Source organism: Temnothorax nylanderi, unplaced genomic scaffold, assembly GCF_030848795.1.
Source record: "Temnothorax nylanderi isolate EJ_2023f unplaced genomic scaffold, tnyl_v1.0 TNYL_tig0037_pilon, whole genome shotgun sequence".
NCBI classification, from domain to species: Eukaryota; Metazoa; Arthropoda; class Insecta; order Hymenoptera; family Formicidae; genus Temnothorax; species Temnothorax nylanderi.
Window position 1 is genome coordinate 702,221 of NW_027249099.1, and position 18,748 is coordinate 720,968.

At 45.6% G+C, this 18,748-nt stretch overlaps 1 protein-coding gene across 1 annotated transcript in view; it reads left to right on the top strand.

Moving 5' to 3' along the window:
- Positions 1–18,748, top strand: part of Orb2 (cytoplasmic polyadenylation element-binding protein orb2) — a 141,706-nt gene that overhangs the window by 102,403 nt on the left and 20,555 nt on the right. The window contains exons 4-7 of the mRNA XM_071703853.1: positions 17,171–17,431; positions 17,524–17,636; positions 17,746–18,138; positions 18,378–18,488. Coding sequence (XP_071559954.1) covers positions 17,171–17,431; positions 17,524–17,636; positions 17,746–18,138; positions 18,378–18,488 — 878 coding nt within the window. The remainder of the gene's footprint in view (positions 1–17,170; positions 17,432–17,523; positions 17,637–17,745; positions 18,139–18,377; positions 18,489–18,748) is intronic.

Sequence of the window (18,748 nt, forward strand, 5' to 3'; positions counted from 1 at the left end):
TCATCGTCCGACCTATCTCCATATTTCAGACGGCGGGTAGTTAGTAAAATTGACAGTTTGCCACGGAGAGACGCACAAAAGCTATCGCGGAAGTTCCCAGGATTTTTTTCGAGCAGAGAGAGAAAGAGAGAGGGGAGAGAGAGAAAGAGCGTTCAAAATATTTTTATTACTCGTGCAGGACGGTACTTTCTATCGTACCTTTCCTTTCATCCGTTCGACACGATCGCTCAACTTCCATCGTCGAGGAAAATCCGTTGTTCGTGCAATTCCGGCTCGTAAGGTTTCTTAATAACACGTCGGCGTTTAAGTGCACGCGCTCGTATCTGCGTTGCGGGCATCAGCACGTGCTCGTGACATGTGTTAGCCCCTATACCGGGTCGTGCATAACGCTATCACTCACCGTGCGGTACACCCACGTATATATCAGGCCAGCCGGTCGTATCGCCTACCTGCTCGGCTTTATCGGTACAGGCCATATCAGAAGGTTTGCTGCTCCTGCCTTTCCTCAGGTTTCGCGATTCAGCAGAACGACGATTACAACGATGGTCGTTGCTTTTAAACACTCGACGACTCTACCTTCGAATCGGCTACATCAATAAAAAGTAAAAAAGAGGAGCGTATATAATAATGTATTTTAACCCGGAAACGGTTATCTCATTTTTTTTACATAAACGATCACCTGGAGTGATTTTTATACCTCAATTAAAGATTATTGTTATTAATTACATATTTTTTATCTTTCTATAGTTGATTAGTATTTGAGAACAAACTTAATATTTTCTGAAAAAAGTAAGGAGAAACCAAAAAATATTTTAAAAACGAAATAATTTCACGGCACATTAAAATTACTATAACGTGAGCTTTATTTTTTCGATGTAAAAATCACCCCAGGTGACCATTCCCGGGTTAACATTGCGGAATGATTTAATTATTGCGATTGTATGTGTGAGGCTTAACGTGAGTTGAAGCACATTACCCTCTTTTCCTACGAAATGTCTTGTGTTTCTAACAGCATAGGCACTTCATCATACGTGACATGTTTCACCGAGACACGACTTTGTGCGTCTATTGTGCCTTCGACGTTCGCGGGTACTTCGGTTCACCGAAACAGCGAGCGCGTCAGATAACGTGCGACCATCAACGACCGATTTGCCACGTGTAATAACGCAACGTGCGTGTCTCTCGCCAGTCAAACGAACATGCAGCTTTGCACTTGAAACACACCCCCGCTCGCATGAACTTACGACAGTCGTATTCGCGAGCGGCACCGTAATTTATCGCGCTTCGCGAAAATTACAGTCCAGAATAGCCGCCTATACCGGGTGACAAAACTGCAGCGTGCACGGCACGGTGCAACCAAAGAGAGAGAGAGAGAGAGAGAGAGAGAGAGAGAGAGAGAGAGAGAGAGAGAGAGAGAGGGAGAAATGCACGTGAACTCGCATAGAGCTAGTGCACGTACATACACATATACGTACGTTACCTACCCGCGCGCGAAGCCGGGTATTACCGGGTGTCTGAGGGGGGGAGGGAGGATAGGTCGAGGAAGGGCGGAGGGCGCAGCGGGGGTGCAGAGCTGGGGAGTAGAGAGAGCTACCTGTAATATTGATCCGTAGCCGAGCGTCCCTCCTCCGCTGTGTGTGTATGCGTGCGCGTGTGTTAGAGGGATGTTCCATAACTGTCGTCGAGCGTTGAAACGAAAACATCGCCTTTCGTGCGTATCACTTCTACCTTCATAGACGACGACCCTGGGGACCCCTTTTTTTATTTCGGGGTGACTCGTCGATGAGACGACACCCTTGCCGAGCGTAGGGTGCGCGGGCTCATCGCGACTGTCATAGCCGCGATCGGTCTTGCGAAAGGCCGTCGATTTGACCGAAAGAGAAAAATAAACGCTTGAAATGCTGTGGGTTTCTTTCACGTTAAATCACGTTAATCACGTTAATCTTTACTATTTTTTCGATACTTTGCAACCACGTATTTTTCGTATTTAAATGCGATATGCATTTCTCAGATTTCTCAAACGGATGGAAATAGCGTCCTCTCTTCTTCTATAAATACAACACTATACGTATAATGTAGTCGCTATTAAAAACTTCTATTTTATTCGGGAAAGCTTAAAATTAAAAATATGATAAACGGAAGCAAATGACAAGCCAGTTCTAATTAATTCAAAGAGACAGATGCTAGAAATAAAACAACAGGTTTAAAGGATCCAAGAAAGCAACGTTATTTCTGTGCAAACTACTTAAAATTTTTATTGTTGAATTTATAATAATGAGTTATAAGCAAGTTTAAGACTGAATTTCTATCTTTATCTAAGCAAGTTTCCAACTAATTTTCTATCTTTATACATATTTTCTAACTTATTTTATTAAATTTACACGACACACTCGCGTAACTTTACTTGCGTAACACGACTACGCAAGTATAATATTATAATATAGCAGTATTCGTGTTTATTCTTTATAATAGAATTTTCGAAAAAAGATAGGGAAAAATGCGCGTACAAAGTATTCTCTCGCTTTCTCTTTCTCGCGTGACGTGCGATTGACTGAATTATATTGACGGTTCTATTACAGGAAAAGCTAAACACACATGTCCACATTGGCCACATGTCAGATATCCCCCTATCCTCGCGCAATCCTGTTGCACGTAAACAAGAAGGTGCACCCTATGCCCCGTCGTTGCAATTAGATTCCCGATCTTTCGTTAAGTACAATGATCGTTAAGTACAGGAACCTCTCGCGAAACGCTGACGCGTGACGTCGAACTGCTGATACGACGTTAAAGATGAAAGCACCTAGGTATTACGAAGTCACCCGCGGCGTCCTTTTCACAGGAACGATGACGATTCCGTCCGTGCCATTCCACCTCGAATCATCGAAACGCCGCGCGGCTTTCCAACGGCGAAATTATTGCGTCGGCGTTAATCGCCACTTACGTGCTTTCTTTCGGTCGCAAATTAGCTGTCCGTTTTATTTAGCCAAGTATCGCGTCGGGTTACGAGGAATTGAAAGACTCTTCACGCCGCGCGTTTCTCACAAGAGCATCTGAGCGACGTCGAGCAGCCGGCTCGGGTTAAAATGACGAATGGTAACGACTGCCTAGAAATAGCTTCGCCCTTTGACCCGTGGACGCTCGCGAGCTGTAACTCACGCTCGGCGATCGATCGCGACGTTGCACCGACGCGACGAGGATGCACCCCGTATGCCGCGCCGCGCCGCGCCGCGCCGAGAGGACACGTCTCCGATAGCCGCATTAGCATACAATGTGTTGCATCACGTTCCCTTTCCCGCTTTCGTAGCGCGGAATTGAGACGCTCGTACATTCTCCCGCGGCCAATTAGCAGCAATTTGGCCTCCGTGGATGTAAACCTTTGCGCTGCGAAGCCTTTCCTCTTGTCCGCGGATGCCAATTATTTCAGCTATTACCTCTAATCCCGACGCGACGGCGGCAATGGTTAAGGAGAGCGGAGAACGATCAGCTTTTCCGATGCTAAATCCGTTATCTCTGCAACGACTTTCCACGCGCGTTTATATCTAAATATTTTATAGTTTCTACATTGTTACTTGAATATAACAGACGTAAGATATTACTTTTACGTAAGATATAACTTTAGCTTTTACATTCTTAAGTACACGATTCAAGATAGGTCTCTCTTCTCGATCCTTTTCTTGGAAGATTTTTAAATCTTAAATTATTTTTTTAACACTTGATCCAATTTTCTCATTTTATTCATTTTACTTATTTCACACTATTTTAATTTCGGCACACAAACTTTCGTTACGGAGCCACGATGTCATCCTTATAATTATTCTTGCTGGAAATGGAAAACGAACTTCGGTTGACCCGCCTTGATATTCGTGCCTGATCGATTGAAATTATATTCCGCTTCTCGTTATCCCTTTTGGATCTGACACGGGATATTTTCGTATGTCTAATTCCACGCCGCTGAAACGTCGTTAGCGGATCGATCGATTTCCAATAATCTCGGGCGAAAACCTACGAAATTAGCGGCGCTCGCTCGCTAAAAATACCATTCCATTAAAGAACGCGCGATTAATAAGCACATGCCATTTCCTAGCCACCGAATGCCTCTTACTCGAGGGAGTCCTCCATTACGTGGTAACTCAATAAATTCCCCGTACAAATCGCACGCGCCGCGCCGCGCCGCGCCGTCGAGAGGAGGGACTTCTGTTTTCACAACAACCGGTCGTCCTTAAGAGCCACCTTTTCAGATGTAATTCCGCGTGATGAGGGCACCCGCTATACACACAGACGAGAGGCCGTCAATCGCGCATAGGTCGGCTGGGGTATTCACTTTCCTTCGCTTTTTCCCTCCGACCGTGTACCGTTCCTCGGAGTACAGGTGCGTCGCCGCGCCGCTCCGCGCCGCGCGTGTACATATATACGTTATGCGTGTACTTAACGCGACGCGTGCACGCGAATAAATTGCACGGCGTATTATGCGTCGGGGTTTTTACTCCTCACGCCGAGTTCCCGGAAAACGTCGCGGAGCGAACGGGTCTTCAAAGGCCAGCGGATTATCGTCGCGCTGCTGCATTTAGCGTTACCACTCTTTACGGCGAGCGCGCGCGACGCGCGACGCGCGACGCGATGCGCCTTCGCGTCCTGCTCGTAAATCGCCAGGCGTTATCGCGAGCGACCGCGAGTTTTCAAAAGTGTACGTGGTAATCCCGTTGCATGCAAGTATAATTAGCAAGATAGAGAAATCAAGGATATCGCGGCGAACAAACGACAAAACGACAAAACGACAATGCGCTATCAAGAGACAAGCTAGAAGCTACGGAGAATTTAAGAAGGTTTAACAAAAAAAAAACGAATTATTTTGATTTAAAGCCGGCGGTGACATTTTATAAAGCAGCTACGCTGATTCCGGTTCGCGCGGCTGGTCCGTCGTAATTATGACCGTTGATATTAAAATTTATTTATTAACGCGTTCTCAACGATTCACTTCTCGGCTCCTCGACCCGCGAACGACTCGCGTCATTTGCCCGATCTTCGCGTAACAAGGCTGGCGTGATTTCTATCCGGGCTATAAATTTCGCGCGACTTTCGTTCAACCGCGACTCGCAATTAAGTTCGGCGCGTTAGACGTGCTTGACGAGCTTGAGGCCTCGTTAATTTAAACTCGCCGGCGAGTAACGGATTGATGCGCTGCCGGTTCTTACAGCGCGAGGAAAGGGAGAGAGAATTAACGTGAATAATCTCGTAGTAAACGGTAGAAATGAGGTCATCGAAGTCAGCAACGTCGACCCGACACGAGATCTCGTCTCGAGAGGTAGGTATATCCCGGCGCGCTGAAATACGAGCGAGCGACCTAAAGCTCTTCAAGGACGGGGTGGAACCCTAGACATTTCTAAGGCTTGCTAAACCCCTTTCGACCCAACCCCTTGCAACTCTTCGCGCTGTCTCAAGTTCGCTCTCTCGCATTCCGATCACGCGTGCAACGATCTCATCGTTCGATCGACTCGATGGGCGATCGTTAAGAGACGGCTAAAACGGTTCGCGCGCCGACCTGCCCAATCATCGTTAATCCCCATGAGATGACTCCCCTCGAGCGTGGATTGAAATCGCGAGGGAGGGGGAGGGGGACGCATCAGCTCACGACTCTTATATCCCCCCGTCTCATCCGACCTCTCTACGGCTTAAGTTTTTACCGACGCTAAAAAATTGGAATTTAAACACGTGCAGCTTGATTATCTAAATGTCGAAATTGAGCCCCCGGTATCAGCGAAGTTTCCCGCGGGGATTGTAGATCGTGAGATTAACATAAAAATTGAGTCGCAGGATCTGATTAAGAGTAGGTATGTAATGGATGGAACGGTAGAAAAAAAAGAGAACATATTTTATATTTATATATATATATATATATACAATATATATATGTAATTTCTTAATTATTTATATCGTCAACAATAGCTTAGCAATATAACATACACTTGCAGCCATATGCATGTCATAGTGTCAAACATGTCGTACGTGACTCTCGTTCATATGAGAAAATTAACAAGAACTTTTATATTATATAACGTTGCACTACTTATTAATTTAACTAAAAAGAGAGCGCTATAGATATTTCCAGAAAAACAAGATCGTCTAAATACGCCGCTAACGACCTTAATCGGCTTGGAGACTTAGATCGCGTAGCTTAATTCCATAGCGAATACTATCATGTTCGTTACGCGATGTCGTTAAAAAGACGTTGCAATTATTGGCATCAACGGCATGAGATCTCCCGGCAAAGCCGATCTAAACCGATTGCATGAGAACCAACCGCCTCCTCTCTTTCGCTCTCCGTCCGGATCGAAAATCAGAGAGATTAACTAAATAAAGCGTAACGGCCCAATTCTAAATATACGTATCGGAAAATGGGATATACGGTCAGCGATCGCAAAAGTAGATTTGATCTGATTTCGGATCATTTACGAACGGTTACTATACGTACCCTACTTCTGGCCGCTTAACCTACGTTCTTCCACGAGGCCTCGCGATAAATACCCCTAATCACGTACCGCGCAAAAATCCACGGAGAAAAACGGAGAACATTTACGGAAACGTGTGCGCACTGCAGCGGTTTAGGCGGATATTTTCCTTCGACGTATCGAGTAACTGTAAAGCCATCGCTTAGATTTCTTATTTCCTTTATTTTCTGCGCGAGAAGAGCTCCTTTCTGTGTCAGTGGGTCTCAACTGCCTTGTAAAATACAGAGTACCTTTGATAAATTGTGACAAAACATCTATAGTCGCGTCGTTTTTCGCAAAGTATAAAGTACCGCGAAAATACGGTACATTTTTCACGACACTATAATTTCATACGAAAGATTTAGTTATTTGCGAGCGTTAACTAGCTCGATGAGACTAATTGCATTTTAAACGTTATACTTAAACCAATTTAAAAAGTTTAAAAATTAATTGGACAACCTACATCAGAGAGAGCTGCCGAGTGAAGTTTTTGCCTTCAGCTTCGAGCGGAAGAGTCGAGCTACACGTTTCGTAGATTTTTCCACGGCGCGGCGGCGGCGAAAGGAAGAAATCTGTAAAAATTCACAAGTTTCGAGCGCATCGAGTTATTCCGCTAATATTTATTTGTACCACGGCGACGAAAAGTGCTGCCTGAAGAATTCGCTTCCTCCTCCCGTTCGTTTCTCTTTTCATTCGGCAAACGTACCTTTCTGTTGTCACGGAACCAACATGAGAGTGCCGTGCTCTCGCGAGTCCGACGGCGATGCGCTGCAACGTACCAGCCAACCGAGCTGCACTCGGTGCACGGGTAAATCGATAGAAGACAGTCGGGAGAGGGCGGACACAGGGGTGAGGCGGATGCAGGGCGGGTGCAGGGGTGAAAACCGGGTAAAGGCGCCGGGATTAGAGTGCCGAACCGGGCTCTAAAGTCTTTCCCCCTAGCCCGCGCCCTGTCTATCACGCACACGTACGAACCCACACCGTCGAACCGGAGACACTTCCACGTCCTTCCCCCTGTTCACGCGATATCCTCCTACGTGTTTCCCCCTGGGGGGGGGGGGGTCGGCCCGCCCCCGAATCCGGCGTGTTGGCTCTCTTGTGCCCCATGACTCTTAGAGCCACTCGAGCCACGATCTCTGGGACGCCACTCCAACACTTTTCACTCGAGCTAAATTAACGTGCAATGCATCACGTGTACTTTTTGAGCTGCGAGTTAGAGAAAAATTTCTCACTTATGTGTCCCTTTACTCTAAACTATATAAATGCCATTTTGAAGTTTAAAATGGCATTGCGTGTGCAAATCAGTTTTATTTTTGTTGCGCAAATTTTTTTCTTTTATTTTTTCGTGTTACTAGGAAATCGTGTTAACCCATATTAATACGAAATATCTTAATTATATTTTCTTGTTTTACACTTTCTTCTCGAAAAATTAATTTTGTGCTTCATATGAGCGTATTGTAAAGCATCGAAAAGAAAAATGTAATATATAAAAACTTTAAATTTATTTATTTTTTTCAAGATGGTGAGTAATGAATGCTTATCTAGATCGAATCTCGTGTATCTACAGAACACGTGCCCGGATCGCATCAATGAACGAAAAAGAATTTTATTGCCCTACCGTGGATTTATTAAGCGTCGCGTAGCCAATCGCAGAACGAATCACACAATTCAAGTGTCTAACTCGAGTGCCTCGCACAAACGCGCCTCGGAACAACCGGCCGGCCTCGCCCTTGACGATCGAAGAGCTCCCGTCGGAGTTACGGGATGATTGATGGGAAATCGAGGCCCGGGAAGCGAGCCGCGGGCCTGGGCCCCGGTTACGTCGTACGTCTAATCAATACCAGCCAGCGCCAGTGCCAGTCACGTTCCTCGGGTCCTCGGGCACTGGTATCGCGAACGCTCTCCGAGCGCTGTGCCGAGCCCTGGTATGCGACCTACAGATCCGAATTTGTTGACCCGTGACAGAGGAACACGGTCCCCCCTCCTTACGTCATTGATCACGATTGAGGGCACGAGGGCTGCTCGAAATTCTGTGGTTTGCGGGGAATTTCAGTGCTCCCGGTCGCGCACGATGCGGCTGCCTCCGACACTGCGTGGCGCAGCAATTGCAGCATGGCACGAATGGAGTTGCCGGGACCCAGAATTGCCGCTCTCGCAAATTGAATCTAAGTTGCAAACCGGAGTTACAACCGCAGATGGAAATTTATCCGAGTTTGAGAGTGCATAAAGACATGAATATCGCTTTAACTCCATCTTGTTAATATAGTTACAGAGAGAAGATGCAGGTTTAAGACCCACTTTATCGTCACTCTAAGAGCAGTTTGCGCGATAATATATATAAACAGCGAATAATGTGTTTTCATGTATTTAATATATCTGTATATAACTATAATTGTACATTCGACTACGACGTCGCGATGATTTAATTCGAAACGCCTCGTCAAGCACTTTCAATGTAGGTTTAAACATAATAAATTGCGCACATCTTAATCTGCCAACCTTAGATACTATGTATTTCCCGACGCGTTTCGAAAGTTGCTCGAACAGTACCGGTATCGCGGATAAACGGGATGAATAAATTAATTCAGGCGAAATTAATTAGGAACGATTGGAGGTGTCCGATCTGCGGGAAGCGCGAAGTTTCTAGCCGCCGTGACGTTTCTCCTACAATCACTTTCACGCTACGGACGCGCGATCGGAACGAGAGATGCGACCGCAAAGATATAATTTCCCTTAACTCCAGGCCGTGCCCGGGTCCGCCGAGTGAGTATCGACGTGACCTATATCGCGCGCTGACCGATATTGCCCTCCTCCGTCCTATAAATAAACGATCCGAAAACAAGTGCGGCCGCGCGAGCGGTGATACGGTGATTATACCCGCTCGCGCGTTGCATATGTTAGGTATTTACTATCGTTACTATTAACACGTGTTCCTTCAGCAACGAATATGCGCGATCGTGCTGTACGTTTAATAGCGTTATAATTTAAATGTCAAATTTTGTTGTCGCGCAATTGCAGGACCGTGCGCTAATTATTTATTCGACGCCATGGCACGTACGAATTGTATTTATGTCACAGTTGCCTCATTACTTTCGACTTTAATTTTAGCGACGCGCTCTGTGCTCACAATTAGCCGTTTTCCCGATTCACAAATAATTATTCACGCACGTTTGCGACGCAAATGGATCCGAGTCCACGAGCGTGTGTTTTATTACGACGGATCAGCATAAACGGATTAAGTAGCCTCCCGTCCCTCGCGTCTATAAAAAGAGTCGTGACTCGCCGATCGATTTGCGAAACCGCAGCGCGTCAGCGCGCGGAACGTAACATTTTTACGAGAACACGGCAATCTCGCGTCGCGTCGGGGAAAGAGAGGTCTAGGGAAAGAGAGCGCTATTTGCAAGCTTGATTCCATTACTTCGATGACGACGCGGCTTTGCATCGTCTCGCGTTGACAGCGCACCATGACATCACGCTCGATGCCAGGCGAAAAAAAAGAAAGAATGAGAGAGAGAGAGAGAGGGGGGGGGGGGGAATGAAAGAGAAGAACAGTACAGGCCTTTGTTGATAGGTCGTACTCTAAAATTACGCCAGTAACGGTAGTCGTGTCGCCCTCGCAAACCCCCTTTGCAACCGAAGCTTCCGCAAAAGTTACAGGATGATTGATGGCGGATCACGGGAAGCGGGAGAGAAGTTCTAGAACCCTCTCCACGCCACTCTCTCTCTCTTTCTCTCTTTCTCTCTCGCTGCGTCTTCGGGCATGCCGAGTAATCGATCCCGCACGACGAGAGGAGGCGAAATTGCACAGCGGATGATAGCGTGAGCCCGTAACGCGGAAACTGCGCTACGAAGTCGTCTCACGCTTCAAAAAGTGACGAAGCCGCTTGTCGTCGGCCGATGAAATTATTATACGCGACCGAAATATAGGCGTTATTTTTGCGCTAATAAGATACCCGCCGATAATTCCTCACGATCGTTCCTCCACGTCGAACAACATTATCGAAACGTAATTTCGAATTAAACGCGATTGAATTACGCGATTAACATACATTCGCTAATTAACAGCTAATAATATATCGGTGCATCACAGTCGATTTGCAGTCGAGTGTATATAATTAAGTATTGCACGCTTGGACGTGCTAGCGGACGTGCTCGCATAAACCGAAATAAATCGATTGCTTAGAATGCACTTTGCGCGAACGCTGCCCCAATAAATTACGCAATAAATCACCTCGACGCGCAAAACGGCGTTACATGATCGCGTCGTGCGTTAACGCCTTCGGGTTTACTTTTTTTTCTCCCCTCCCCTGAGAAAATGGCAAGGTTACAACTTTCTTCGTTCGTCGAGACGTTCCTCGTACGAGCGCGAAAGTCGGGCGTGTCGCGCGCATACCGATTCTAATCTGACGTAAGTAACGAGACGAGACGACACTCGACTCTCGGCCGATTTTAGATTCACGCGAGCGGACGCCTATTATTCAGCACGGTCGCACGTTACGTAACGAGTGTCCGAGGCAGAATTAGAACGCATTGTGCGAGGACAGGAGCGCGCTGCACCGTGCGATTCTACGCAGCCGGCGTTCAAGTTTAACTTTTCCCCGTCGCGAGGAAATTGTATTCAGAGCGCCGCGAGACTTTCAACTTCAAGCCGGGTTCTTTAGTCAATTTCACGTCTCCTCCTTTGATCGAAAAGTCAATGGTAATTTTCAACGCTGATCAACGATAAAGTTCTCCAATTTGTAGGAATTCGCTTCTTCGTGAACCCCGAGTCTTGGAAAGTTAAATAATAAAACCGGCTTCTAATTTTTATTTAGATCACAGAGTATATTTTATCTTTGTACAATTTGACTCGAGATTTCTTTATCGAGGTTATTCAGCGTTGAACATTTACGTTGCAAAAAATAATGTCTGTTTTTTTCCCTAAATTTTCTATAAGAAGATGCAGACTTGAATTCGTCAAAAATCCTGATATTATGGCACCCCGTTATACTTAATACATAAGCTATACCTAAATTACAGCTGTATAATTATGTTGCGTCTGTTGATGCTGGTGCGAACGACGCTCCGTTAAATTCCCAATGGGCATAAATCTGCGAAACAGCCGTTCGTAATGCCGTCAATTCGTAACACTAAATTGCTGCTCTAGATTTCTGACTCCATCGACATGGGGCCCTCCCTTCGATGAAGGGTGTGAAGCACGCGTGTTTCTTTCGGATCCCACTTCGAAAGCTTAGGATGTCACTTGGAACGGAGTTGGGGTTAAGAAGGCTACACATAATTTAGATGTAACGTCCTGAGAGGATATGAAGCGGAGTTTCTTCCTCTGCACCGTTATGGAATACTTATAATCCTTAGAAAGCTCCTTTACTGTCATTATAATGAAAATGAATTCCTGCACAAAGTTTCCGTAACGCATTATACAAATGTCGTTACTCTTAAAAAGAAAATCTCTGTCAAACATGTTTTTTTTTTCGCTTACTCGAATAATCATGTTGTTACATCACTAGCATTTATTGAAGTAATCGTTATATAGTTGCGTTATAATTAATTGCGCTACTGATATTTGTTAATATTAATTGTAATATCAATTATTCATCATATTGTCAGCATCTGTTAAAGTAATTACCAGCGTTATACTAAAATATATTGTATATAAGCAATACGCGATACTTCGTGTGGCACGCGTCGGGATTTAATTCAGGAGGCGAGCGATGCGATCCCCGGATCTTATTAAAGGACGGACGCACCTGCTGCGAATCCAGGCACGTTTTTCCGGCGACGGAGGATAATCGCGTGGCGTCCCTTGATCATTGTCATACGAATTTTCATCTCCCCCGCGTCGGGGAGACATTCCCGAATCCATTTCACGGTGAGATACGGCAAACGACATAAATGCCCCGATCTCCTCCGCCTCCCCCTGTTCTCTATCTCGACAGGAGAAGTTTCTCTCTCTCCCTTTTTCTCTCTTCTTCTCTTACTTCTTCTTCCACCATGGTGGCAATCAGATTGAATGCGCGTCATCATCGTTCTCGTCCTCGTCGTCATAGCTGGCTTCCCGTTCGTTCGCTCCCGGCTTATTCCCTTTTTGCTGTCCCTCGCCCTTTCTCACCCTCCTCCGCGTCGCCGCGTGTTTCCCTTGGTGACGCAAAGGTGAAGCAGTGGCCGACAGACAGGGGACGGACGGAGGAAGTGGTCTGATTGCGAGCGACGAGGGGGAGCCTGATTTTTGCCATGCAAATTTATGAGAATATAAAGAAAAGCGACAGAAGGAAAACGGCTTTTGTCCCGCGTTTTAACTGGCGGCCGAGTCCCACGGGGAAGTAAACATGCATATAAAGGCACGCTATACGCCGTCGATGGGAAAGTCATTGATCCCGGCAGTAGTCAGGACGCGCGTCCAGAGTGGGTCGGTAGAATCGAGATCGATGGCTCAGCTTAACGATGGACTTCCGACTAATTTGTAAACTACGCATGACGCGCCGTCGAGCGCGAGAGGATCCTCGCGCGGTTTTCTCGAATCGGAGTACATAAAAGAAAAGGAGACTCTATTTGGTTACGTAGATGCGTCCTTCATACCAAGATTTAAGGCTTGTTCAGACTTAGAGAGATAGAGAAATTAAATCACGTGCCCAAATTACTATCGGTGACATCTGCGAAATACGTATCGTAATGAATGACGGTTCTTTTGAAAGTTAGTCGAGTCATCGAATGTGACACACATGTAACTATATAAAGACATTATAATGGGTACGTTTGAATATGAACTTATTATAATTCAAATCTGGTGGCTTCCTAAAGTAACGGCCATGTTTTCTACCTGCCAACACTTTGAAACGGGGAGATGAAATTGAGCTGGAAGCGGAGGCGGATGAAACCCTCTTCTTCTGTAAATCATTAAACCAATCCTAAACTTTGATAAGTTTGATAAGTTTAGGAGTAGTCTAATAATTTACAGTTTCCACAAACTTTCCCTTGTCTTAGCTTTCGCAAATATTATACGAAAACGATCGGTTCCACGACAATTAAAAATTCCATCGATTTAATCGAGAGAAATTGATTCTTAAAATATTTTTTAATTAATCTGATAGGGATTTTATATATTGGCGCAAATATATGTGAATTTTACCTATACAGGAAACGAATAGTTTAGTTGCTTTCAATTATTTCTCTCGATTTTACAGTACGATGAAATACGATAGATCGTGAGCCGCTGATATGGAGAATATAATATTTGAAAACTCAGCGCGATTGAAATCTGGATATTTAAGAGATGAATCCGAAGCTTTTATAATCCGCGTACCTATTTACGCGATCAAAGATAGCCCAGATATCGAGACGCATATGCTACGACGATAATAACGTCGAATAATATCGCTGCAGGGCCGCGTTCAATACTCGATTTCAGTAATCGCGAATGAGCGCGTGCGTACGCCCGATATGTGCGTTACAATTTTACGCTGTTACGTCGATTTCACCACGGATCTCGCTCTCAAAACCGTTGCCGAAGCGCCCGCGCCGACGTGGTTGACCCAGATATCAGGTTCGAACGAGCGTTTTCTCACGCGACGAAATCGAAAGAGGTTTCGAAATGAAATTTCGAAAACTTCCGAAGCGCCGTTGATTGCAGCAGAAACGCTGACGAAATGGTTATTCGCAATAACGTCTCTTTACCCATAAACCTAAACTCGTGTAAATTAATTTACATGCTGTTGCCCGATTAGCTGCTGATTCCTGATACATCGGTCGAATCGCCGAGAAACGTTTCGGAGCGCGTTTCGCTCATCATCCACGCGCACGGAGTTCGCGGAGTTCGTTTACGTGTTATTGATTCGCCGGCGAATTATAGACGCGCACGCGGTGTGTTATTTATGCTAATGTGTGTGAGGCACGAAGTCGAAAGCACGACGTAAGCGGGCTACGTCATGACGTAGAACATAAAGTATCTCTCACAGAGGGAATTAGAGCCATCGAAGGTGCAATCGTATTGTGATGCAAAATTGTTATATCACGACGGTGAAAGAAAAGATCGCGGAAGAATTATTTTAGTTAACTGCAATCCTCGAACTTAACGTGCGGCACTGGAGTGAATTAACGCTGGCGACGAACCGGTTCTAATCGATTCAAATGCAGGAACGAAATGGGGCAACAAATAAAGAAATACAATTTTGCAATAAGTTATTATTTTCCAGATATTTTTATTTGAACAACTGTATTATTTCCTCAGTGAATGATGCTCTAAACTAAAAAAAACTTTTGTGTGGCGATACAAAGTCTTCGCACAAATGGCCTGCAAAAATATAATTACACATATTACACCACAAATTCTTATATCGACGTCACTAGAAGATAAAAATCACATAAATTCAATCGGTCGATTTCATTTAAAATGTCTCACGCCTGAAATTACGCGTGTAAGTTGCACACGCCCGTGTGCATCAACCCGATCCTTACGTAATTCCCACGCGTATACGAAAGTTACATTCACGCCGCAATTTCGTGCCGGTAACTTCCCTCGAACGTCGAGCATTAAACGTCGACATGAAGAAATTATCGATGGATTATTGTTGCCCGGCTGCATGTAGGAAGCTTCACCTCTCAAGTTCCGAACATTTTTCTCTCCGCGAACTTCTCCGCACAAGCGTCAATTAAACGCTCGAATAACTTCGGCCGACGTCCGCGGGAGGAATCAGGAAACCCGTAATTTTTTGTCAGTCTCCGATTCGCCAGGACGTTGCTCACTTGAAGCAGAATACCCGGTACATGCCCGCGACCCATATTCATATCTCGCAATTACCCTGAGTATATGTAAATAATTATCAGCTCGCGATTAAGCCCGCGCGTTAATGTCGCTTGGAACAAAATAAATAGCGCTACGCCCGTCGCGCTTATCATCGGAGCGGATAGACAAACACGACGAAGGAGCACGGGGGGGAGGTCCCCTACGTATTTACGTTTCCGGTTCGATTATTATTGCACGACCGCGTGCGTGGCGCGCGCGGAAAAAAAAAGCTGAGCGTCGCGACGGCGCGCTCGCTTGTTCCGACGAGCCGGCGACGCTTTCCGGCCGTGCCATTCATGCGCGTTGCACCCTGTTTACTGCTTCTCCTTTTTTTTCCCCTCCCTTAACAACGACGGGAGAAACAAACGGAGTCCCGTGGACGATAAGTATAGTCGCGCGCGCGAATCCCCCGCCGTCGTCGGCTCGTTATCTCGATCGTCGATCGAGGATATGGCGACGTTTATCAGACGTGCGAGATTTCCCGTCAGGAGGAGATACAGTGAGTCCCACCTTTCTTTTTAATCTCTCCGCACCTTTTCGGGACAGTCTCGACGGAGGTGGCCTTTTCTCGCCCGCGAGTCGTGTTATCGAGCCCGGCAATCCGCATACCGATTATTATCCGCGCGAATAATTAATGACCAGCCGTTGATTGCACGCTGGTGAATCTTCCGTATGCGATGGTGAGCCTCTTCTCCTCTCGTCTGGCGCGAGCGAGACCGTCCTGCTCCGAAATGGACGGCAGTCCCGGCTGCCGTCAAATTATCGGTGTTTACGGTGTCGGACCGAGCCTCTTTCGGAGCAGCAATGCGCAACTTTCGAAATCTTCCCTTTTTACGTAATTTAATGACTATATTTAGTAAAATAATGTATGGTAAAATCGTGTACATTACAGTCCTGTATTTACATAACGATCGGAGCATCAATCATATTATTTCTTTCTGTCATCTAAAATCCGAATGCTGATGTTTCGTAAAAATTTTCTCTGACATGCAAGCTCGATTTTTTTTTAAATATAATTCTGATACGTTTATTTAAATGGAATAATTTAGCTTTCTTAATTGTTACTCCGATTATTTTTCGAGCTGTACATAATATTTGACAGGTATCTTGACAAAGTAATACTTTTCGTATGTTTATTTGTCGATATTTTTTTTAAGAGAATCCTCGATGGGTCAAGTCGGTCAACGGTTGCGCATCCATTGATTTCTCTCAAGAATTCGTTACTAAATATGCGTAATATCATTTCAACCTCGTAGCATCAAACAATTTATCGTCCGATATTTTAAGGAATCTGTCTCCTTATCTCTCCCGGCGAGTCTAGAAACGATGCCGAGAACGTCACGTTACATAATCGGCATTACGCTTTTACGAGGATGTATTTCAGCTGTGTGCAACGCAAAAACTTCCGGTTTGACCCCCCCGTCCAAAAAAAAAGAAAAAGAAAAAGAGAAGGAGTTATGTCGAAAGAGCGCTCACATTGCTCCCCCCCCCCTTCTTCCCTCTTGTCACTCACGTCGCATATACATAATACGCGCGATTCTCTCGCCGCTTGTTACGTGATTCCGCACAATTGCATAATGAATTCTCCGACAACGAACGAATGTCAGATCCGGACCTTGATTCCCGCGGACGATCCATAACGATCTCTTGTTTTACGACGTAAATCGGCCGATCGGCGCACGTGGCTCGAATTCCGCCCCTATTCGTAAATACGATATTCGAAGAAGAACGTAAAATTATCTTATTATCTATTACGATTTATTTATTTATTATTTTTTTACACATCTCCATCCTGATTTTTTTCTCTTAATTCATTCGTGTGTTCCATTAGTCTGACTCAACTTGAACTTAACTACATGTTTCTCGATGGATTGAATCGCTCACGTGGAGAAATGTTTTGTTCCAGGTAAATCTCCGTTCTTCCCGAGTCTCGAAGAGCAAGGTGGTACCCTGTTGGAGGATCCGAACGCGCCGAGCCAGCTGGACGGCGTCGGCGTTGGCGTCGGAGTAGGCGTCGGCGTCGGTGTGGGCGGCGGGATAACGGCGTCCCAAGCGGCCCCGCTGTCGTCGCCAAGTCGGAGCAGTCCGCACAGTCAGGGCAGCGAAACCGGCGAGCGTTTCTCCAGGAAAGTCTTCGTCGGCGGACTACCGCCTGACATCGATGAAGGTACGCCGATTGATCATGTTAAAATTTATCATCTAAAATAGATTACTTGTGAGACATAACAGATAATCATGGCGCATTTCCTCTCGATTCAGACGAGATCACAGCCAGTTTCCGCCGCTTTGGCCCGCTCGTCGTGGACTGGCCGCACAAGGCAGAAAGCAAATCCTACTTCCCGCCGAAAGGCTACGCGTTTCTGCTGTTCCAGGTATGCTTTTGACCCTTTTTGCTCCTTCTTTTTTCATTTTCAGATTATTTGGATTGATAAAACTAACAGAAACTAATTATAAATCGAATACGACCGCTCGGTATTCCAGGACGAGGGTTCAGTGCAACAGCTGATAGACGCCTGCATCCAGGACGAGGACAAGCTTTACCTTTGCGTAAGCTCGCCCACGATCAAGGACAAGCCTGTGCAGATCCGACCTTGGCGGCTGAGCGATGCCGACTTCGTGCTGGACGCCTCCATGCCGCTCGATCCGCGAAAGACGGTTTTCGTCGGCGGAGTGCCGCGACCGCTCAAGGCCGTCGAGCTCGCGATGATTATGGACCGGCTTTACGGTGGTGTCTGTTACGCCGGCATCGACACCGATCCCGAGCTCAAGTATCCCAAGGGTGCCGGCAGGGTCGCCTTCAGTAATCAGCAAAGCTACATAGCTGCCATCTCAGCCAGATTCGTACAGCTGCAGCACGGCGATATTGACAAGAGGGTGAGTATGAAGAAAAATTGCATCCTTTCGCGTGCCCTTCTTTCCGAGAAGGCTCGAGCGTGTAACATCTCTAAATGAAATATTCAGGACAAGAATGAAAGATCTAAGTCCGTGATTTGTAAGATTGTTTAAAAAAATCTTTACAGAGTATGAGTATCATTCCCCGAGCAATCATTCTTGTTCTAAGTACTTCGAGCGTTTCATACTTTTTCTGACCGTATCGATAATCTCTTGAACAGGTCGAAGTCAAACCATACGTTCTGGACGATCAGATGTGCGACGAATGTCAAGGCCAGCGTTGCGGAGGCAAGTTTGCGCCATTCTTCTGCGCCAACGTCACCTGCCTGCAGGTATGTCTCGATCATCGGCTCATTTTTATTAATAAATATTATAGAACACTGTAAAATAAAAGTGTGGCTTTTATTTTTAATTTGAAGCCAAAGATTTGACATTTCTATACGAATGTCATGGCAAAGAGTAACTCTATTAAAATTAAATCTTATGATTTCTGAGATTCCATTGGAATTTGATCCAATAATTGCATCCACGCGATTCAAAACTAAAATCGTATTCGTATTTTTTAATAATGGAACTAGATGGAAGATTCTGT